Raw genomic sequence first — 24,125 nt, forward strand, 5'->3', positions numbered from 1 at the left:
AGCTACATGCTGTGCTAAGACAGTTATTTAAAAAACGTAATTAAAAAAGCTTATAATTTATAATCTAGTTTCATTGACAGTTAAACCAGTTAAGTGTTTTAGAGTGGGAAATGATTTTGTATTTTTAATGCTAACTTCATTTAGTGTTTCATTATTCATTCAATTATTAAAAAGGTTGAATTCTTGTTTATAAAAGGTTCAGTCTTGTTCTGATAGGAAAAACTCTCAGCATGTATAAAGATAACAAGAATCATCAATCTTATTTAACACTTACACCTCACTTAACACTAAAATAAGTAATAGAGTCACTGAGGAAAGACCAGGCAGAGCTAAAAACCCCAAACAGGGCGTAACACGCCAAGAAATGTTGCTTAGTGCTTATAAAACAATCCAAATAAAAAAAAAAATCCAAATCTAATGATATAATGATGATTAATGTACCAGGACTAGTAGGTTAGTAAAATGTATTTACTAAGCCTAGTAGGAAGAGCTTTGGGCTAGCAGTCGGATGATTGTGAGTTCAAATCCTTCAAATCTTTTCATTTTAATGATGTCGCCTCACAGCAAGAAGGTCCTGGGTTCGATCCCCAGGCAGGGCGGTCCGGGTCCTTTCTGTGTGGAGTTTGCATGTTCTCCCCGTGTCTGCGTGGGTTTCCTCCCACAGTCCAAAAACATGCAGTCAGGTTAATTGGAGACACTGAATTGCCCTATAGGTGAAAGGGTGTGTTCGTGTGTATGTGTGTGTGTGTGTGCCCTGCGATGGACTGGCGTTCCGTCCAGGGTGTTACTGTGTGCCTTGGCTCCAGCACCTCCCCGCGACCCTGATTGGATAAGCAGTTAAGACAGTGCGTGAGAGTGATGTTTATCAGGATTATCATTTCCACTTCATCATACTAACCTAAGAGAGCCGTAAATATTCAAGTATTTATATATTATTACAGTGTAATGTAAAGAATTTGGGAGAATCAAACATAAACAGTGTTAATGCCAATCACGTATTTTTATGCTTACTTTATCTAGTGTTTCATGTCTCTTTAAAGTAGAAATGTGAAATATTAAATATTATAAAGGATATATTATAAAGCTTTTCCTCTTTAATATGTAATTATGACATTTTTGGACCCCTTTATTTGAAGTGTTTTCATGTTTTTTGCAAATTCCAGAGATAATTGCTTAGCATGGACGTGGTGTACCGGGTATACTGTTTCAGCCTGATCCCGTGACATGTAAGGACTTCTTCCACTGACTGATTTACACATGTTACATGTCACGGAACTTCACACGCGCACCTGCTTTTTGGGATAAAAAGGCCCACACGCACTCCTGCGCCCCATACGTTTCCACGCTCAGACATGTGGCTGCTGAAGTGAAGTAATAATCCGTCCAGGCTGATTCACATCTGCTTCACCCCCAGTTCAGCATGAGACGAGAGCTAATTTAACCATCCGGCAGTGTAAAAGAAAGGCAGGAGCCGTGCCAAAACCTGCATTCCTCCCTGATTTGCTATTGCAAGAACCAAATACCCCGTCCTCCTTTAATGATGTGAAAATTCCTTCTACATATATGTATAAATAGAACATATAGGAATGTGTGTGTGTGTGTGTGTGTGTTAGTGTTTGTGTGTGCGTTCTTTCAACTCTGCACAGGACTTTTTTTTTTACAGTGGCTGTAGGGTTCTTTCTCTTGATGGCGTTTAAGCCCATACGCAAATGTAATATATACATTTTTATTAGGGCTGCCGATCGATTAAAAAAACCCCCAACTAATTAATCGCACAATTTGCTGTAATTAATCGCGATTAATCGCATTTTTCCTTAATACTGAAGCTTTTAATAATGTACATTTAATTGTAAAATAAACTCAATGGAATAATATGTATATTTAAATACTTTTGTTTAATTGTATCTTTTTAATTTTAAACATTAAAGATTCTCCTGTGGTTGCAGGGGTTGACCGGTATTTGTGTGCAATGGGTGCCAGCCTTGCTTTTGCTCCTTCTCTTGTTGACCACCACTGTAGTGGACACCCCTCCATATCCATTTTGGGCTCTGCTTTATAGTGGTTCAGACATTGTTCTATGGACTCTTCCACTTTATCAGTATCTGTATCAGAAGAACCCAACAAGAAGACAGACATCCTCCTCTTCTTTTGAGGCCGTTATACAGGCTTGAACCTCACTAAATAGACTGGATCATCGTCTGAGGGCTACATAACTATAGGCTGGCAACACCACTGAATAGCAGACATATTGAAAATGAAATAGAAAGCACAGGATGTTTTAAACATGTTAGTAAATTGTTATTAATTACACTCACTACTTTCCTGTCTGTATGTACAAATGCCTGCATACACATAGATGATCCAGGGAAGAGTGAGCAAGACGATTACACAGGGAGATAACAGACATGCATAAGTAAGTAGACTTATGAGGAAGACTTTCGAATCCCATAAGTCGACAGAGAGCAGGAACACACACACAAAATAAATGTAAAGAAAGATTAAACACACACACACACACACACAGAGAGAGAGAGAAAACTCGGGTAAAGCGAGAGCGAGCACATACACACATAAAACACAGGCTGAGAGAGCGTACATATACAGAGAGCGCGCGCACACATACACGCGCAGAGAAAGGAGGCACACAGGGCTGAAGAGAGAGGGAAGAGCAGGAATGAAAATAATTCATGTACCAGGCAACTTTTTAAAGTAAAACTTCCCGTCTAAAACACAATTTTAATCCACCGTTAGCCATGATGGTCCGAAGTAAACGCCCAGCTGCGTTAATTGCGTTAATTTTTTAAAACGCGTTAAATACTTCAAATTAATCGCAATAATTAACGCGTTAATTTTGACAGCACTAATTTTTATATATATATAAACTATACGCCCATATTTGTGCAAACTATTTACGAAACCTTTTATAAATTGGAACAATTTCATATATCGACATATATGTGTATACATGTATGCTCTTGTATGTGTATTAAATGACATATATGTAACATATGTGAAAAAATGTTTATTTCTATTTATAAGTTACTCAAATATACGTATAAAACCCCATCCTCTTAGTCTGGTCTTTCCCACCCAGCAGACTGGAGGCCAGTTTTGTCTGCTGCAGGCATTAGGGGGCGCCCAGTCGACCGGTAGCAGACCCGACATTCGAACCCGGGAGCTCAGAATCTCGGCACTGGTGTGGTAGCGGATTATCACACTGCGCCACCTGAGGGCCCTTAACGGACCGGTGCGGAGTCGCTTCTCAAGTTTGTCGTGTGTGTTTCATTCGAGATATACGACTGTTCACCATCCACACCTCATATTTCGAGGATAAAGTAGGCTGGCTAATTCCGGCCAGGTCAGAGATGCACGGACGAACGACAACATCTTTGCTCCCACACACTAATTGTCTAAATAAATAAGTCGTTTCAGCTTCCTAATGCTAATAAGCGCTGATGTGCAGGAGGTTTCTATATTTGTTAAACTGATGCGAAAGTAGAACCTCATTTTAACACAACCGTAATATAGCGTATTTTCCTGGTATTAATGCCACTTATAAGACTTTATTCTCAAAATATTATGACTTTATTTTTGAGGTGTACAATTTTTCCGGGGTTTTTTCTACGATTTCGCCATCATACTTTTCCTACCTCCCTGACCAAGCCCCTTCTTCTACTGATGCCAAATACAGCCGGATGGTTAAAGATGTGCCAAGATTCTTTAATTTAAAAATGATTGAAGCCTCTGTGGTTCTGGGAAAACTCAGAACCCTACATGTTTTTACATCCTTGCCCTGATCTTTGCCTTGCCAAAATTTGATCGATGAGATCTTCAGACAGCTCCTTGGACGTCGTGGCTCGGTTTTCTGTCATGACAATGCGATGTGGTGCACTTTAATCCAGTCCCAAAGCCAGATAGAAATATGGTGGCGTCAATAAGGGCATCCAGCATAAAAACTGCACCAGGTCGGGTATTCCAATTTACAGTGGTGACGCCTAATTGCAGGAGCTGTCTAAAGAAAACAATGCAGTGTAGTTGGTGGGATCTTATAGACTCAGACTCGGGCCTTTCTGAAATATCCCTGATCAACTCAGATTGGAAGAGTTGAACTCCAGATGAGTTCTAGACCATGTCAAGGATTATTAAAGGAAACAGGATGAACCACATCACAACTGGGAGTGCCACATTTAAGGGTCTGAATACTTTTGTAAATAAGTTTAAGTTATAACACTATAAAAACATGCGTTCTCTTTGGCATTATGGGTGATTTGGTGTGGATGGACCACAAAGAATAGCAAAACATCCGCAAAAAGTCAAGGGGTCTGAATACTTATTAACTGGGGGTCTCTTTGTGAGGGGTGACTCCAGCCCCATTCCCATTAGACGATCAGATTCTCAGAATCCGTGTTCTAGGATTTTTGGGGGGATTTTACCACCTTGGCATGAGATTTCAGGCTCGGCTGTAGGGCCTCTCGGTCCTCTGTGGGTCAGATGTCACGTCGTACGTGGAGAACAGTGGGTTCAGTGTGCTGACCGAGCATCGTGGGCGTTTTCGTGTTCGGGAGGACGGTGTTGAAGAGGGCAAAAGGGCAGGTCGATGAGAGATGCCCCAGTGGGTCCTGGAATCTTACTGTCTGTGTATCAGTGGATGTTTCCAACACAGGAGCTTCATTCACTAACTGACAACTGTGAACTCACGTCTACTGTGTATGTGGTTCTTACCCAGGGAAACCTTATCCATAAGCAGCTACTGTTCCACTTTAAAGCTGAAATGTACTTACGGAACAAAGACCGCGTTCATGTGAGGATGCTTGACGTTTCTTAAGAATCAGGAATGTATGTTATATGGCCAAAAGTATTCGGACACCTGACCGTGAGCTTATTGGACGTTTCATTTTAAAACCGAGTGACGTCTGTGTGATCCTTTCACAAGACTTTGAAGGATATTTGTGGGAGCTTGATTGGCTAAGTGGAAGCTGATTTTCCCTGATTGGCATTTCTGTCTAGCCAATCTGGGGCCTCTGTAGGCTTGTTATTAGGGCCCTACTAAATTCAGAGGAAAATGTGCTTAATTTTACAGACCTCGTTTTTCAAAAATCACAGATTTCAGGGATTTTTAAAGAAAGGAGCCACATTTCACGCCAGTCATTAAATTACACTCATAAATCGAATGATAGAATAAATAGAAGCTACAATACACAGCACAGCTACATTAATAGTTGAACATTCTCAGAACATCTTGGACATTTTGACTAACCGATTGCTAACTGAATTGCCGTAGGATTGCTAGTGTGAAAGATTTTTCTGTGCTGTCAAGTGCTGACAATGTTTGATGTGTGTGTTACGTATTGAGGCATTTTGTCCCTTTGTGGATCCAAAATCGATGTAAAAGTGTGTTTCTCTACACACGTGATCGTCTCTGTAGTCTGTGCTGCACCTTAAAAGAACAAACCGGTAAAGTTTGCTGCTCCCCAGAGTTCATCTATGTTCAGTTTATTTCTTTCTTTATGAACCCAGCAAACTTTAAAGACGCTGTAAGTGGTAGCTTGGCATTACTCATGTAATTGGCTTGCTTTGACCAACAGGGAATATGCGAGCACCATCGTTTCCACCCAGAGAGCAGGTCAATACAGAAAGCTTTCCATCATATTACTAGAGTCTGGATCTTTGGAGGTCTTTGCCCTGAGTGGTTAGTGGCTGGTGGTAGGTGGGTAATGCCAGGCTTTAAATACCACCGATGAACCAACCTCTGGTGTCTGTGTAAGTAAGATCATGCTCGCTAATGATGAAACCTGCAGAATACAAGCAAAACACGTCGCTTTCTTTTTACTGTGACTAATTTCATCACAGTTCAAACAAATATTGCAAAATAATAAATGTCAGGCTGAATATCAGACTGTCTGGGTCACAGGTGAGCGTCTTAGTAAACAGAGCCTGTGGAAATAAATGTGTTTTATTAATAACATGGAGACGTTACTTCGTAATATGGGCGGCATGTGCCAAATAGTTCTGGCTAGATGATGCTCAGTTCACTAGATTTGTCCATTATTAGTGTTTTCTTGAAATAATAAAAAATAGTAAATAAATAAAAGAATCAACGTGCTGAAAGTTCTACAGCCTACAATAGCTGGTTATTTCAAATCCAAAGCACCTACACAACATTAAAGAACCCTAACTCAAAGTGGCATAGAATAAAGGTTAATTTTAAAAACCTTGCAACCTTTATCACGGGCAGCGTTCAGGTAAAACGATAACGCTCTTAGCTTAAAAGGATCGTACGTAACGTGGCGAACGCGCCGGCCCCTGAGCATGCCCGCACCGTCCGGTCGAAGCCTGGCCTTCGTCTCCCGAGCACCGGGTAGCGTCACGTCACTGACGGCAAATCAGATCCGACCGCGGCCGAGAGTGAACATGAACATGCCGAAAAAAACAAACCCTGGCATGATCTATCCGACGTCTCTGCTCGGTGCATGTAACCAGACTTGAATTTATTGTTTGTAAGATTTAATAGAACGGCCTGTGTTCTGTTTTCTCTCTCTCTTCTCCTGCAGTGTGCCGGTTTGCCTGCCACCAGAGATGTGAAGTCAAGGTAAGAGAAACCATCGGTTTAATTCTATTTATGTGTAATCGAATTAGTTTCATTTTTAGAGCCTTGAACAAACACACACCCCTTGTCATTTCTTGACCTCGCTATCTCGCAAACGGCTGAAAATGCTTGTCGCTTGTACGAGCCGTGTTACTCCTGGTTCTTATCGTTTGAGGAAATTTTGGTCTTGATAACGACGATAAGCGCTGTACCGAGAGCGGAGCTACAAGTGTACCTTATTCCAGCGTGTGTTTGCATTGGCTGATCCTGTTCTTGCTCGAGATTGGAGCTAATCTCACGCCAGTCAGACTGGCGAGAAGAGGGCGTGTCTAAATACTCAGATCCCTTAAAATGCTCCTAATGAGGCGCCTTAATTCTGAGTGATGATCTGACTGAATAACGAGGGAGCGTCCGACGCCTCCTCAGCGCTGAAGATCAATCCCAGCATTCAGCTTCACAGGGTTTTGGAATGTGTCTGTGGGAATTTAAGCCCAACCAGATGAACCAAAAGAGCATTTGTGTCACGACTGGCTCACGGTTGACGTTCCAATTCATCCAGTTCCAGTTCAGAGCTCTGTGAGGGCCGCCGCAGCTCCTCCACACTAAACTCATCACAGCAGAAGTACAGGAGAGGTCCTTCCCTAAACTGTTCCTGCCCTCAGAACTGGAACTTTAGACTGTAGGGAGTCGTGAGTGACGCTTCATCACTACACAGGGTTAAGAGCCTTGTTCAGGGGCCCAACAGTGGCTACTGGATGGTGGCAGGGCTTGAACCAACGACCATCTGATTACAAGTCCAGTACCATCACCATGAGCAGTGCAGAGTTGCTCCATGCGACTGAAACAGACTACAATCTTCTGAGAAGGCTTCACAGGGTTTTGGAATGTGACTGTGGGAATTTGAGCCCAACCAGCTGAACCAAAAGAGCATCCCCTTTATTCCCTGATTACACACACGGTCTGATACACGGTCCAGATTCATCAGTCTGGAGTCACTGCACAGAGCAAAAGATCAAAGATCACGACCACGCCACGCCCTGACGTTTACCTAACATGATGATGTCACAGGACATCCCGAATGAAGGGATTCGACCCACTGAAGGTGGTGGTGTGTTAGTGTGTGTTGTGCTGGTATGAGTGGTGCGGATCACGCCGGGATCCTCGCTTATCGGTTCGGTCAGGTCAGGTCTGTGAGACAGGAACCGGTTCTAATCCAATAGCTCAGGAAGTGAAGGTGAGACAGATCAGACTGGGGACTGAATAATCCACCGGCGTGTGTAGAGTCTGTCTGTCTGTCTGTCTGTCTGTCTGTCTTACTTTCTGTCTCTGTCTGTCTTTCTGTCTGTCTGTCTGTCCGTCTGTCTTTCCTTCTTTCTTTCTTACTTTCTGTCTGTCTGTCTTTCTGTCTGTCTTTCCTTTCTTTCTTACTTTCTGTCTGTCTTTCTGTCTGTCTGTCTGTCTTTCTGTCTGTCTGTTTGTCTTTCCTTCTTTCTTTCTTACTTTCTGTCTTTCTGTCTGTCTTTCTATCTGTCCGTCTGTCTTTCCTTCTTTCTTTCTTACTTTCTGTCTGTCTGTCTGTCTGTCTGTCTGTCTGTCTGTCTGCTTGTCTTCTTTCTTTCTTTCTTTCTTTCTTTCTTTCTTTCTTTCTTTCTTTCTTTCTTTCTTTCTTTCTTTCTTTCTTTCTTTCTTTCTTTTTTATCTGTCTGTCTGTATTTCTGTCTCTCTGTTTTATCTGTCTGTCTGTATTTCTGTCTCTCTGTTTTTCTGTCTTTCTCTCTGTCTGTCTGTCTTTTTTCTATCTGTCTGTCTGTCTGTCACTTATTATATAGAGATCATGTGATCAGCGTGTAGGGAACACAAGGTGCAAATCAAAGACCCTGTGTAAAGGAATCTGGCTTTAATCACAATATTATCCTCAATCGAAGTTGAGTTGAGTACGAGCCTCTAATGGCGTCCTGCCACGCCCTGAACAACAAAACAACAGGGAAAACAATGTCCTCACCAGTGAATCGCAGGAAGCTACGCTAGGCTAAAAAATAACAGAGAGGGAAAGTTCCCTTCCTGCTGTCAGTGGCTGGGAACGGCGTCCCAGTCCTAAACTGGAAAATGACCACAGAGCAGGTATTATTCAGGTGGTGGATGATTCTCAGCACTGCAGTGACACTGACATGGTGGTGGTGTGTTAGTGTGTGTTGTGCTGGTATGAGTGGATCAGACACAGCAGCGCTGCTGGAGTTTTTAAATACCGTGTCCACTCACTGTCCACTCTATTAGACACTCCTACCTAGTCGGTCCACCTTGTAGATGTAAAGTCAGAGACGATCGCTCATCTATTGCTGCTGTTTGAGTCGGTCATCTTCTAGACCTTCATCAGTGGTCACAGGACGCCACCCACGGGGCGCTGTTGGCTGGATATTTTTGATTGGTGGACTATTCTCAGTCCAGCAGTGACAGTGAGGTGTTTAAAACTCCAGCAGCGGTGCTGTGTCTGATCCACTCATACCAGCACAACACACACTAACACACCACCACCATGTCAGTGTCACTGCAGTGCTGAGAATCATCCACCACCTAAATAATACCTGCTCTGTGGTGGTCCTGTGGGGGTCCTGACCATTGAAGAACAGCATGAAAGGGGGTAACAAAGCATGTAGAGAAACAGATGGACTACAGTCAGTAATTGTAGAACTACAAAGTGCTTCTATATGGTAAGTGAAGCTGATAAAATGGACAGTGAGTGTAGATCAATGTTGATCAATGGTGCTGCACAGAGACGGGGGATAACGGAGATCAGTGCGTGACTCTCCGTGCGCAATACGGATCTCCACATGAACCCGCCGGTTCTGCACACGTGTGTGTTAGTCACGACCCTCCTCGGTCAGGAGTGGAGGTCTGCAGTATAAGATTGGGGAACTGGATATGACTAAATCTGGAGGAGAATAAAAGTGGGGTGCACTGATTTCAGGTTCAGGCTCGGGCAACGTTTGCCGGGTCTCACAGAATTTGAATCATAGCGTCGCTCTGCAGCGGTACGTAGAGCAGCTGGAGAGGTACTGTAGGTGTGGCACAGCCTCGGGCTCATCTGTTCAGTAGATACGAATCTCTGCAGCTTCCATAAGAAGGTTCCTTCAAAACTTAGCCTCAGGAACACCCACTCACGTTCCCGCTCTTTTACCGCTCGTTCCCGCTCTGCGTACTCACGACTGAAGCCTGGGAACGGATGTGTAGTGGTGCGGACCACGCCGGGATCCTCGCTTATCGGTTCGGATCGTTAAAAGTCAGGTGTGTGAGACAGGAACCGGTTCCAGATCCAAGAGCTCGGGAAGTGAAGGTAGGATCAAACTCGGACCGAATAATCCACCAGCGTGTGTAGAGTCTGTCTGTCTGTCTGTCTGTCTGTCTTAGTGTCTTTCTGTCTGTTCGTCTTTCTGTCTGTCTGTTTGTCCTTCTTTCTTTATTACTTTCGTTCTTTCTGTCTGTCTGTTTTTCTTTCTTTATATCTGTCTTTCTTTCTGTCTGTCTGTCTGTCTGTCTGTCTGTCTGTCTCTTTCTTTCCTTCCTTCCTTCTGTCTGTCTGTCTGCCTGTTTTTCTGTCTGTCTTTCTGTCTGTCTGTTTGTCTGGTTGTCTTTCTTTCATTCTTTCTGTCTGTCTTAGTGTCTTTCTGTCTGTCTGTCTTTCTTTCATTCTCTTTTTTCTTTCTTTCTTTCTTTCTTTCTTTCTTTCTTTCTTTCTTTCTTTCTTTCTTTCTTTCTTTCTTTCTTTCTTTCTTTCTTTCTGTCTGTCTGTCTGCCTGTCTTAGTGTCTTTCTGTCTGTCTGGTTGTCTTTCTTTCATTCTTTCTGTCTGTCTGTCTGTCTGTCTGTCTGTCTGTCTGTCTGTCTTTCTTTCTGTCTTTCTCTCTTTTACCTGTACTGTAGTGTGACTGTGATTTTGGAGACATTACCCAGAGACAGGTCCTGAGGAACGTTCCTCCTCCTGCTCTGTTTGTCTCTGAGTCTTTATCTGAGAGTTGAGCTCATAACCTGCCGGCGTGTTTAAAAATGAATCCATATTTGGTAGCGCTGGGGGACGCTGGGATGTAACCGCTGATTTGTGTGTTTGGGTTGAAGCTATAATGTGAGCATGTGATGAGTTTATTTATAGACTCTGTACGTCCTTCCATTCACTGTAAACACTTTTACATTCCTCTCAAACATGGTACATGTGCAGTAAACCACGCCCTGTTTCTCTCAGTTTAGTCGTAGCCAGTTCCACCTGATGGTGTACGAGGAGGGTATATTCTCCTGACATGCCCTCCCCCCGACAAGTGCACGCTCCACCGACCCCTTCTTAACCCCCCGTACTTCGATGGATCGGTCTCGCTCACGTAGAGTCACACGCTCTTAACCAGGGTCCTGACACAGCCTTGAAGACCCCGCCCACTTTTTAGTCCCGTCTTTTCCCACCCAGCAAACTAGTTCTCGATTTTGTCTGCCAGGGGGCGTCCGGCCACCCGGTTGTCTGTCCATCTTTCTTTCTGTCTGTCTTTCTTTTTTTTCGTCTGTCTGTCCATCTTTCTTTCTGTCTGTCCGCCTTCCTTTTTTCTTTCTGTCTGTCTGTCTGTCTGTCTGTCCATCTTTCTTTATGTTTGTCCATCTTTCTTTATGTTTGTCTGTCTTTCTTTTTTCTTTCTGTCTGTCTTTCTTTCTTTCTTTCTGTCCGTCTTTCTTTCTGTCTGTCTTTTTTCTGTCTGTCTTTCTTTCTGTTTGTCTTTGTTTGTTTGTTTCTGTCTGTCTTTTTTAGCAGGTTAGATGTGGGAACTTGTGCTAACCATCACTGTCTGATACAGTCCATGCTAATGCGTCGTTGTTTAGCCTGGCGCGCACGTCTTCAGCAGGACCTCGCCGTACTTCCTCAGCGCCGTGTTGTCGGCTCAGATACGAGGCCCGCGCTCCTCTATTGACAGACTTACAACCTCTCTGTGTTTACTATTATTTGCTGGCGTGATGAACATCCCACGGAGCCAAACCGCCCGCCAGTGGCCTCTGGATCAGGCCGGGTCGACGTTCTCGGCGACCCCCGCACGGCCGTTCAGGAGCCACAAGGGCAGGACGATACCGGATCCGCATCCAGAGATGCACTTTTACAGGCCAAGAGGAACAACGGGGCGGTGCTGGTTACTCAGAGCGGGCTGGATTTGGATTGGGACGTGTGTTGATGAGTCAGAATTTGATTTAAGAAGAGGGCGTGGTCGTTACCCTTATTTCTACCATTTTAGAAGCTTTTCTTACTGAGGAACATAAACTGTCCTGCGGTGTGACGTCACATGATACTACATTAAAAATATGTATAAATAATCATCCAAACTGACTTACAGTACTTTGATAGTACGTATATTATCTAAGCAATTGAGGGTTAAGGGCCTAGTTCAAGGGCCCAACAGTGTCAACCTGACAGTGGTGGGGCTTGAACCAGTGACCTTTTGATTACTAGTCCAGTACTTTAACCACATGTATAATATTCATGACTGTGTGTCTGTGGTAGCTCAGTGGTTGAGCTTCTGGACTTAAGTTAACTAAAGGTTGCTTCCAAGTTGCCATGTCGGGCCCCGTGCAAGGCCCTTAACCCTTAAAGCCTTAAAGTAGGGTCCTTACACAGCGGCGAAGTCCCCGCCCCCTTTTTAGTTCAGTCTTTTCCCACACAGCAGACTAGTGGCTGATTTTGTCTGCGGCACCGCCGATTGTGCCCGCTAGGGGGCGACCAGCCGACCGGTAGCAAAGCTGAGATTCCCAGCACTGGTGTTTTAGCGGAATATCCCGTTTACCTGCCAAATAATAAAACCACCACCTAGTACAGCGGTACCTCGAAACTGGACGTCAGTCGGTTCTGGAAGTGGTGTCCAGTTTTAAAGATGTTGAGTTTCGAGGTATTTTTTCCCATAAGGATGTGGGAAACCTGTTAATGCGTCCATGGTCCCGTGGAGCTGCAGATATTTTAGTCTCATGTAAAATAATGAGGTTGTTTTTGACACTTAAACACTGAAAATAACACAAATATAATATAAACACACTGAAATACAATTACTAACAGTTACACATCATTACTTTAGTTTTACTTCTTTATTATTTTATTTAACGCTTCTTCATGGTGGAGATGCTTGATGTTGGAATACCGTATTCCCTTCAGCACCGGCGCATTCACATGAGAAGTTCCTATGAAGTGTGACGGCGGTGCACAAAACTTAGCGTGACTTACTGTAGTAAAACAGCGAGTAAGGAATGTGATTAGTGGAGGAACTTATGAGCAGTAATAATGAAGAGAAGTTTAGTGCTCCTGTCTCCTTCTTTTACTACATTAAACCACGTTAAGCTTTATTTTCAACCAGAAGTGTTTTAGACTCTGGGAGAAGCTGATTCTGATTCTCACCATTTCTCAGAAGCTGGAGCTGTAACACAAGTTTAAAAGTGAAACAGGGAGGAGAATCCAGATAAACACAGATACATGTGGAGCTGTAACCCTGGATCTGACGCTTATTCCACACTAATGTAGATTCAGATCAGATTCACACTATTGAGTTTAGGGGACGTCGAGTTACAAGGTACCGCTGTATTAATAAAAGATGATTTGTGGCGTGGATGATCGTGGCACTTTTTTTTCCACTCTTTCTTCAGCCGGAACCAAACGCTCAGATTCCTCCTGTCCTCAGCTGGCATGAGAAGAGCAGAATCGCATTATTTCACTCGATTCGCAGCCCGCATGTTTTGCACACCCCCGCAGCTCTTCATGCAGCTGTTCTGTCAGCGTGACGCCTCATTTATAACGGCCGCTCTCATCCTCACCTGGGGAGCGAGTCGGACCCGTTTATCTGATTTATAGCTGCCGTTCCACTCGGGACGCGACCCGATCACAACCCGATCACAATCTGCTGGTGTGGGTTCATCCGACGTCGATTAGATGCTTCTATGAACGTAAAAATGATTCTAATGAAGGTCCAGAACTTCGGTAAATAACAAGGTAAACAAAATATAAATAGAAAGAAATAAAGCATGAAGTCAAAAGATAAAAATGTGGTTTTATTTAAAAGCTGCGCAGATTTAGTCGTATCCGATTCCACCATCGTATTTCTCCTCTACTGCTGCAGACCTCTATTCCTGACCGAGGAGGGTCGTGACTAACACATGCCCCCTCTGACACGTGTGCGGCACCGACCGCTTCTTTTCACCTGCACCAGGGTTCATACGGAGATCCGTATAGCGCACTGAGAATCACGCACCGATCCTCGTTATCCCCCGTCTCTGTGCAGGGCACACACACACACACACACACACACACACACCTAGAGGGACTTTAGTATATAGATATCATTACTACGGGAGGAAACCGAAGCTCCCGGAGGAAAACCCACACAGATACGGGGAGAACATGCAAACTTCACACAGAAAGAACCAGGACTGCCCCGCCTGGGAATCGAACCCAGGACCTTCTTGCTGTGAGGTTACAGTGCTACCTCAGCTTTAATGCTCGGATTTGTCACTTTCTAGGAACATCATGGTGCAGCCTAATGCAAACAAAGGGCTTCACATAGTACAAATACCCCCCCCCCCCCCTCCACCCTCGATCCTTTACAGGGTGCGGCAGTAGAGCCTGATGGAGTTCTGTTTTGAAAGCCGTATCCTGTGATACTGACACGGCCCTTCGTGAGGCGCTCACTTCCTCATTACGGAGAGTAAACATGGTCCGATGACAATTTGCAGATTAAAAACAGTACTGTTGGTTCTTTAGATAAAAAGTGGACGGGGTCTTCGGCGCAGTGTAAGGACCCTGGTTAGTAGCCCGAGGTGCCTTTACAGAAGTGGAGGAACGTGGAGATCGGTGCGTGACTCTCCGTGCGCGAGACCGACCTCATGCGCAGATCCACCGAAGTACGGGCGAATAAAAAGCGGTCGGTAGAGAGTGCACCGCACACACATCGGAGGGTGGGCGTGTCAGGAGAATATACCCTCCTCGAACACCATCAGGGACTCCAGAAGAGGAAGAGGAACTGGCTACGACTAAACTGGGAGATAAAGGGAGAAAATGCAGAAATATAATACTATCTATAACCCTTGTGTACATTTTAGGGATTATAGGAAGTGGGGTGTGGGGGTAATGGATGGGTCAGTAAAGTACGCTGTAACACCATGGTATTTTCTTGGCGGCATTTAAACTACAGGAACCAAAAGCTCACAGATGTTGATGATGGCGCTTCCGGTGTGAACGCAGGGCGATCAGCGATTTAGGCAACGAGAGGCTAAACACAGGATCTGTGTAAAAACCTGGTGACCACGCCCTGCTCCCCACTACCTACCTGATCAGCTCCTCAGTAGAGAGGATTCTAATCAGACCTGGAGCTCATAATCAGATTATTTAGATGCTCTACTTACATCACCGAAGTTTTAGCTTACTAAGCTAACACAGATAGCATCAGGACGTTCAAACTGATGCTAGCACGCCGGCTAAAGTCTCCCTCCGCGTACTGAAAACGCCTCAACTGCCCCTGACGCCCCAATTCACAAATAAACCACACTCATATATAATTACAGCAGTTATGAGGAACCTTAACTTCAGTCATTCATTGTCTATTTTATCACCGCTTTATCCTGGTCAGGGTCGCAGTGGGTTCGATTATCCGGGCGAAAGGCAGGAAACACTCCGGACAGGTCGCCAGTCCATCACAGGGCACACACACACACACACACACACCTAGAGGGACTTTAGTAAATAGATATCATTACTGCGGGAGGAAACCGGAGCTCTCGGAGGAAAACCCACACAGACACGGGGAGAACATGCAAACTTCACACAGAAAGGACCGATTATACAGATTAAACATCACTGAGAATTTATTTACATGTGAAGGGAACTCTGTTGGTTGCTCCGCATTGATTCATCCGCCACATTTGTAGTTTTTGTGAGAAGAGTCGTGCCGCACTGAACGCTGGGATTGATCTTCAGCGCTGAGGAGGCGTCGGACGCTCCCTCGTTATTCGGTCAGATCATCACTCAGAATTAAGGCGTCTCAGTAGAAGCATTTTAAGGAATCTAAGTATTTAGACACGCCCTCTTCTCGGGAGTGTAGGATGATGGGAAATGCGTCTGTGTAGAGAGAGAGCTGGGATTTTGGACGCCTATTTTGTTCGCAGCACAAGCAGTGATGTGTAGAGCGATTCCTGCTAACTCAGGACAAACAGAAGGTTTTGGGAGGACACCTATACAGCACGTGCAGCGATGACGAGGGGCGTCTCTCGCTAATCCACGACGCTCGTTTGATAACGTAAAGCGTTCGCAGATGTCCTCCGTCCTCCTTCGGCTGTTGCGTAACGTTTTCTCCTTCTTCTGACTCTCAGTGGCACAAACAGTAGACAAACAGAAACACCCGAACGTTTGGCAACAGGAAGAAATCGGGACACGGCGGAAAAAATGCACCCGCACGGCCGAGAGAGCGACGGGGGAAAGAGTGAGACGGCAAAACGAGAGTCAATCACGGCTAATTACACCGCGCCTTATTGAAAACAGACTGTCGGAAAAGCGGTGACGCGGCCATGGGTTCGTTTTCCATGGGAAAACCAGGACTGGGCGCGGCTCTGTTTTGTTTCTGAATGACCCGACACTCGCTCACTGTTCCATCAGACTTCATTCATTCATTTATTCAGTGTCTGTTTTAGTGTCGCTTTATCCTGGTCAGGGTCGCAGTGGGTCTGATTCTATGGGCGATAGGTAAGAGGTAGGAAATGCCACGGACAGGTCGCCAGTCCTACACAAGGCACACACACACACACACACACACACATCTAAGCAAATATCCTCGGACTGTAGGAGGAAACCGGAACACAGAAAAGCTTCCTGCTCCACATGGGAATCGAACCCAGGACCACCACTGCTCAGATCTGGGGTTCCAGGGTTCGAATCTCGGGTGTCTGCACGGATGTGATTGGCTAATGTCTGGGAGGGGATGGCAAACCAGCCTATCCATTGGTAGGTGCACTTGTCAGTGCTCTTAGTGCAGGTCCCAAGCCCGGATAGAAATAGAAGGGTGCGTCAGTCTGGTATGAGGACCAGATCCTAAAAAACTAGGATTATTTTATTCTGTATTTATTATTTTGGTGACCCTGATCACATCCCAGCATCCTGTTCCTCTGCTTTTCTGGGAACACGTTCCTGAAGATGATGAATCTGGTTCTCCAAACCCCGACACCCACACAGCTTCAGATTTAGTACCTAACGTTTGGTAACGCCGCCGCTGTCCGAGTTTCGTTTTGATCTGCGTGTTTAAAGATCCGTCCAGCAGCCGCTCTGTCTAAGCCGAGTTCTTGCGCAAGTACATTAAAGACTTTGCTCTTAAATAATCAGGACCGTGGGGACCCCGCTACACATGTGAATGATTTACGCCGCTCGGCGTCCAACATTTCACTGTAAACATCAGAGTTTAAAAGGGGAAGAGCTGGTGTTGTTTATTTTTTAATATCTGAAAGGGTTTCATAATGCCGGGTCGTAAAAAAGGGCTGCGGTTTTGTTTTGCAGACTGCCTATGAGAGAGGTAAACAACAACACGGGCGAGTATAATCTCAGTATAATTTCAGTATAATCTCATTATAGTCTCACTATAGTCTCAGTATAGTCTTAGTATAATCTCAGTGTAATCTCAGTATAGTCTTACTATAGTCTCAGTATAATCTTAGTATAGTCTCAGTAGTCTCACTATAGTCTCAAAATAATGTCAGTATAATCTTAGTATAATCTCACTATAGTTTCAGTATAATCTCAGTATAGTCTCAGTATAATCTCAGTATAGTCTCAGTATAATCTCAGTATAGTTTCAGTATAATCTCAGTATAGTCTCACTACATTTATAATCTTAGTATAATCTTAGTATAATCTCAATCTCAGAATAATCTCAGTAAAATCTCAGTATAAGATCAGTATAGTCTCAGTATAATCTCAATATAGTCTCAGAGTAATCTCAGCATAATCTCAGTATAATCTCAATCTCAGGATAATCTCAGTATAGGTTTAGTATAGTCTCAGTATAATCTTAATCTCAGTATAATCTCAGTATAAATATATTTAAAACAATGAATGTATACAGTATGTGAACTCGCTGGTGCAGGTGAAAAGAAGCGGTACTGTTGAAATATGAACGGGAAATCGGCTCCGCCTCTCGTTCGAGTCTTGTTCCTCACCTGCCCGCATCCCGAATAATCTAAACCGATGCCCGTACACAAAACTTGTGTTCCAAGGACGAGGACGTAGGTACAGGAGGGTGGCGTGGGGTGTGTGTGTGTGTGGGGGGGGTGTAATCCGAACGTACCCCATCCCAAACCCACCCGACAGAAAGACCATTGTGCTCGGCGGCAAAGCGAAGCCTCTTCAAAGCTCCCTCACATCTCCGTGAGAACTCTTAACTCTCCTCGGCGGGGAGCAGATAGCAGACGGGGGGCACGCCGGGATCTGAGGCCCGCGCTACTAATAGCTTTGTTACGCCGCTCGCTATCAGACGCGTTATCGCTGTCGGGTCTGGAGTAGCCGGCTTACGTAAGCGTCAAGCGTTTGCGCTTCGTTAACCGTAGGTCAGCGGCTCTCAACTGTTTTCCTCTGTGACACCCTGTAAGAAAATATAAATATATATATTCCGGCACCCCTTGGTATTTTCTGATTCATGTGATGGGTTTATTTTGAGTCGTTCTTTAACAGGACGCGTTTCTTTTCCATACCTGAAAAACATCGTTCCTCCTCCACCTCGTTACAGCGAACCTCGAGCTCGTTACGAGCGATGATTAGATGCCGAGAGTAGAAAGTTTAGCTGCATGTTTCGGAGCAGGACGAGGATCATAACGGGTGCGTGTTCTCGTCTCAGGTTGGCATATTTTGGCAGAATTTCTGTTCCAATCTTTTTGCCCACACAAACCACAGATTAATCTTTAAATTGGGCACAAATTCCCAGCGAACATCCGGTTAGACGTCCCGGCCCGAACCCGCCGCCCTCCGTGTAATTATTTTGATCCCTCTGAACAATACCGGTGCTGTTTTTGGGGTAACGAAGGTGCTTTCCCTTTAGTGCGGCTTTGAGGAACTCATTACCATACCGAATGGTGAAAGTAGAACAAGCTGTAGCCTAGTGGTTAAGGTACTGGATTACCACTGCCAGGTTGCCACTGTTGGGCCCTTGAGCAAGGCCCTTAACCCTCAGTTGCTCAGACTGTTTACTGTAACTGTAAGTCGCTTTGGATAAAAGTGTCTGCTAAATGCCGAAAATGAATCACCAGCTGAATCGGAACCACTCGTAGTCGCCGTTTGTTGACCTTTGCACTTTTGTGGTGGGCGAATCAAAGACGTGTCCGTCCTCAAAGACCCGACGTAGCCTATAGATAGTATAACATAGATCTATATGACATCACAAGAAATTTCCAATGCCCCCTAGTGGGCTGCGGCCCCCTGGTTAAGAAGCATGTACATTTACATGTACCCTATTTAGCTTTTTTTATCAGAAGTGACTTACAGTACTGTAACAGTAAACAGTCTAAGCAATTGAGGGTTAAGGGCCTTGCTCAAGGGCCCAACAGCGGCAACCCGGCATTGGTGGGGCTTGAACCGGCAATCTTCTGATTACAAGTCCAGTACTAAGCTACAACTTCCCTACCAGGATGCAAAAGTTGCACCATAATGTCATAATTAAAGGTAAAATAATTGATGACTGATGGGCAGCGGTAGCTCAGCGTTTACGGTTCTGGATTAGTAATCAGAAGGTCAATGGTTCAAGCCCCTTCACTGCCAAATCACCACTGTTGGGTCCCTGAGCAAGGCCCTCAACGCTTGGTTGATTGCTCAAATTGAATTGTATATCAATGATAATTGTAAGTCGCTTTAAAGGTTAAGGTACTGGACTAGTAAGCATAAGGTTGCTGGTTCAAGCCCCACCACTGCAAGGTTGTTACAGTTGGGCCCTTAAGCAAGGCCCTTAACCCTCAATTGCTTAGATTTTGGATAAAAGCGTCTGTTAAATGCCTAGATCAGGGGTGTCAAACTCACGGCCCGCGGGCCAGATCCGGCCCGCCGCGTCATTTGATCCGGCCCGCGAGAGCTTAAACGACTTTGTGATGGTTCGCGTCGTTACAGAGACGCGCTTATAATTTAATGCGCTCCTGCGCCTTTAAGAGACAACGCGACATCGTAGTCATGGCAACTAACTTTAACCTTCGCTAAGAAGCCATGTGACTTTTACGGCAAAAGAACGCAGGGTAGCGTAGTCAGTAATGTAAACAATAATAAATAAATACAAATAATTATATTGCAATATAATACCCAAGCATCGTCTGTAAGTAGTGGCGTTTATATTCTCAGTTGTTAGTAAATGTTTAGTGAGTATATCACAGCGTTTTAGTTACAAATTTACCGTAATTAAATACTGTTGTTACCGTTACTATAGCAATTAGTAACTTTACACACAATTTTAACTCGTTATTTTACGTTTGGTTAAATCTCATATTGTACCAGATGTAACACTTGACTACAGCTGTGTGCTTTTACTGTATTAAGTTCTTTATTGTTTTTATTGTTTGTATTTTTACTTCATTCTGGTGCACACAGTGTATCACACAGCTGGGAAGCAAATAATACCAACTGTATTCTGAAGGGAGCTGTCTGTCTGTGTCTGTCTGTCTGTCTGTGTCTGTCTGTCTGTGTCTGTCTGTCTGTCTAGCTGAGAAAGGGGGATAAACTATTAGTGAGGGCAGAATGATTGTCTTAAAAATACCCTGTAAAATCCTAAACAAACTGCATCTTTCAAAATGCAGGCTGATTTTGTGACCTACAAAGTGACACATCCCACCAGTAGATGATGTTACACTTATTTACACATGATCCTAAAATGTACAAGAAGATAAGTAAGAAAATTAAGCAGAAAGAGGAAATTTAATGAAAGTGAAAACAAGTTTGTGCTTCAGGAAGAGAAACCGGTGCGTCTCTTGTGTTATGAGGCCGTGTCTGTGGTAAAGTAGAACAATATAAATGCAAAATTTAGCCTCCAAGAAAAACAGCAATGTGACTGCAATCACAGCAGGATACGTTACAATCGGCCCTTTGAGGGCCACAATAATGCTGATGTGGCCCTCGGTGAAAATGAGTTTGACACCCCTGGCCTAGATGATTAAATGAGTGAAAATAAGTGAGCAGTTGTTTTAAAAAACAGTCTATGATAAACGTTAAGTAAAATAAATCAATAAATAAATAAACACTGTAAATGCTGTAAATATAAATGATCAGCAGTGATTGACAGGCAGTAAATAAATAAATAAACAAATACATTTAAATTTCGTACCTCTGCCGAGCCTTAAATCTGCCGCTAATCGCTCCTCGTATCGTTTTATTTAAATTGGCAGTGAAATGATCGAGCCGAAACTCAAGTGTTGGATAATCTTGAGGGATCAGATCGTTCTGCTCATGATTACTGTCGGACTGTAAAGCAAAACAATCGTCCTTTCTTCTCTCCGTCTGGTTCCTATAACGAGCTCAAAAATCCAGTTTGCATCAAACAAGACATACTCTGGGTGTGTTCCAGTCCTCCCAGTGGTTCCCTGTGGTGGTGAAGTGGACTACACTGGGATTCTGACATTTTGAGTGAGGTTTGAACCGTAGCGCCTCCCAGTGCACACCTTTATCCAACACCTGCACAGGGTGGTGTTATACGGAGATCCGTATCTCGAGAGCAGCATTTGTTTATTTCAGGGTAGCTCAGTGGTTAGAGTACTGGATTAGTAATCTTAAGGTTGCCGGTTCAAGCCCCACATTCGCCAAGTTGCCACTGTTGGGCCCCTGAGCGAGGCCCTTAACCCTTGTTGGATTGATGGATAAGAGCGTCCGCTAAATGCAGAAAATAAGGATAAGTAAGGGTCAGTAAGGGTACCATACAGGCGCTTGGGGGGCGCAGTGTAAAACACGAATTCCACATATCTTCCGCAGTTACGCCCTCTGCTGGCTGATCGACGGCGCTGCACTGCACAGAGGCGGGGGATAATAGAGATCAATGCGTGACTCTCCGTGTGCCATACGGATCTCCGTATGAACCCGTCTGGTTCAGGTGAAAAGAAGCAGTCAGTACTGCACACATGTCGGAGGGGGCGTGTGTTAGTCACGACCCTCCTCCGGCAGGAGTGGAGGTCTGCAAGGGAATCTGATATGACTAAATTGGGATGAAAATATATGATGTATATATTGATCCTATATATAAGCAGTTTATAACACAATCGTAATAATGCAGCAGATGTAAATATATACACTGATCAGCCATAACATTAAAACCACCTCCTTGTTTCTACACTCACTGTCCATTTTATCAGCTCCACTTCCCATATAGAAGCACTTTGTAGTTCTACAATTACTGACTGTAGTACATCTGTTTCTCTACATGCTTTGTTACCCCCTTTCACCCTGTTCTTCAATGGTCAGGACCCCCACAGGACCACCACAGAGCAGGTACTATTTAGGTGGTGGATGATTCTCAGCACTGCAGTGACACTGACATGGTGGTGGTGTGTTAGTGTGTGTTGTGCTGGTATGAGTGGATCAGACACAGCAGCGCTGCTGGAGTTTTTAAACACCGTGTCCACTCACTGTCCACTCTATCAGACACTCCTACCTAGTCGGTCCACCTTGTAGATGTAAAGTCAGAGACGAGCGCTCATTTATTGCTGCTGTTTGAGTCGGTCATCTTCTAGACCTTCATCAGTGGTCACAGGACGCTGCCCACGGGGCGCTGTTGGCTGGATATTTTTGGTTGGTGGACTGTTCTCAGTCCAGCAGTGACAGTGAGGTGTTTAAAAACTCCAGCAGCGCGGCTGTGTCTGATCCACTCGTACCAGCACAACACACACTAACACACCACCACCATGTCAGTGTCACTGCAGTGCTGAGAATGATCCACCACCTAAATAATACCTGCTCTGTGGTGGTCCTGTGGGGGTCCTAACCATTGAAGGGGGCTAACAAAGTATGTAGAGAAACAGATGGACTACAGTCAGTAATTGTAGAACTACAAAGTGCTTCTATATGGTAAGTAGAGCTGATAAAATAGACAGTGAGTGTAGAAACAATGGCGTACGGAGCGACTTGTCGTAAACTGGTGCTAACCTGTAAACCGCAGACTCGCTAACAGAAAAAGGAGGAGGGTGGACGGGGTTTGTGTGTTTTTGGAGGGGGGGGAAGTCCAGCCCACATGGCTGCTCGGGAATGTCGGCTGTTCGGTTTTATTCCCGTTTTTTTTCCGCTCTTGTACATGAGAGAGAGCGAGAGAGAGGGAGGAAAAGTCGGACCGTGTAAAAAAACAAAACACACACACACACTTACACACACACACACACACACACACACACACACACACACACTCACACACACACTCACACACACACACACACACACAGGCAGAGCTTGTAGGAGCGCAACAGGGAGAAAGTGTGTGTACGAGTGAGAGAGGGAGGGCGGGCGAGCGAGGATTGGCGAGAGCCCGCAGCTAGACTTTCCAGATTTGTGTGTAGTTCCTCTCCGGCTCCTGGGTTCTGCGTTCCTGCTCTTTCACCCCGAGCTGTAAAACCGCGGTTCGTCTGTGCGTCCGGACCGGATTACCCGGGTGGGTCCTGTGCCAGGCACGGCGGGCAGATGAGGCTGGCATCCTCGCTGCTGTGAAGAGAATGCGACAGTAGAGCTCGGGGTTCTTCACACACGGACGCTCAGATTTACGGAGATGGCCACGGCGGTGTTTCAGGTAAGGACGAGGGTACAGTCGCGCTCTTCTCTGAGCTCCGGTTCTCGGCCATGTCAGGAATCTCGTTGTTTGGGGTTTTTTTTTTCCGTTCGTAGCTTGTCGAGCGGACAGAGAGCCGGTGTGTGAGCGTTCTCAGATGATGTGTTCCTCAGGGTAGAGCAGAAACAGCACAGGAACGCAAAGGTCCCGTCGTTCTGAGGGAGGAGGTGAAGAGTTTTAGTTTTGTGGAATGTGTGGCGCTTTACGACCCGGCACTGCAAGCCGTTAGTTTGCACTTTTCTGCACCTCTTGATCTTGATACTGCACACCTTATTGCTCTTTACTTTTTATGGAAAATAGTTCTATATTTTTAATCATTTCTATTGTGTATTTTATTTATCAGTTAGTCACATGACCAGGCAGCTATGAAAGCAGTTCACTAGATTTTTAGATGAATCTGTATGTTATCACTCAGCTGGACGGTTAGACGTGTTATTCTGGAAACCCTGAGCTACTTACCTGAGGTTTTACTCATCAATATACTAAAGAAATGCATTAAAATGAATTATTTTTAATATTTTTAAACATATTATTAATTAAACTGCCTTATTTTTAAGTAACTGTGTTGAACCTAATAGTCGAATCGTGACCAGCGCTGATCAGTTGTATTTGTTTATTGTAATTACATAGTAAGAAACTCCTGTTATTGGTGGTGACTTTATTAAGGTTGCAGTTGCGCTGACCAGAGAGGGCGCTATATGTTAAAATGTTTAGGTAAGTAACTACCTT

At 44.6% G+C, this 24,125-nt stretch overlaps 1 protein-coding gene across 9 annotated transcripts in view; it reads left to right on the plus strand.

Annotated features, from left to right (window-relative positions):
• The window catches only part of tns1b (tensin 1b), a 237,564-nt gene that overhangs the window by 85,682 nt on the left and 127,757 nt on the right, over window positions 1-24,125 (plus strand). For 7 of the 9 annotated variants that reach the window (XM_063006574.1, XM_063006567.1, XM_063006573.1 and 4 more), the window contains exon 3: window positions 6,552-6,589. In XM_063006574.1, the coding sequence (XP_062862644.1) occupies window positions 6,552-6,589 (38 nt within the window). Of the gene's footprint in view, window positions 1-6,551; window positions 6,590-17,117; window positions 17,142-22,912; window positions 23,358-24,125 lie in introns of those variants that run through there. The other 2 variants (XM_063006577.1, XM_063006576.1) reach the window with 2 other exon arrangements.

This window comes from Trichomycterus rosablanca, chromosome 12 (assembly GCF_030014385.1).
Source record: "Trichomycterus rosablanca isolate fTriRos1 chromosome 12, fTriRos1.hap1, whole genome shotgun sequence".
Classification (NCBI taxonomy): domain Eukaryota; kingdom Metazoa; phylum Chordata; class Actinopteri; order Siluriformes; family Trichomycteridae; genus Trichomycterus; species Trichomycterus rosablanca.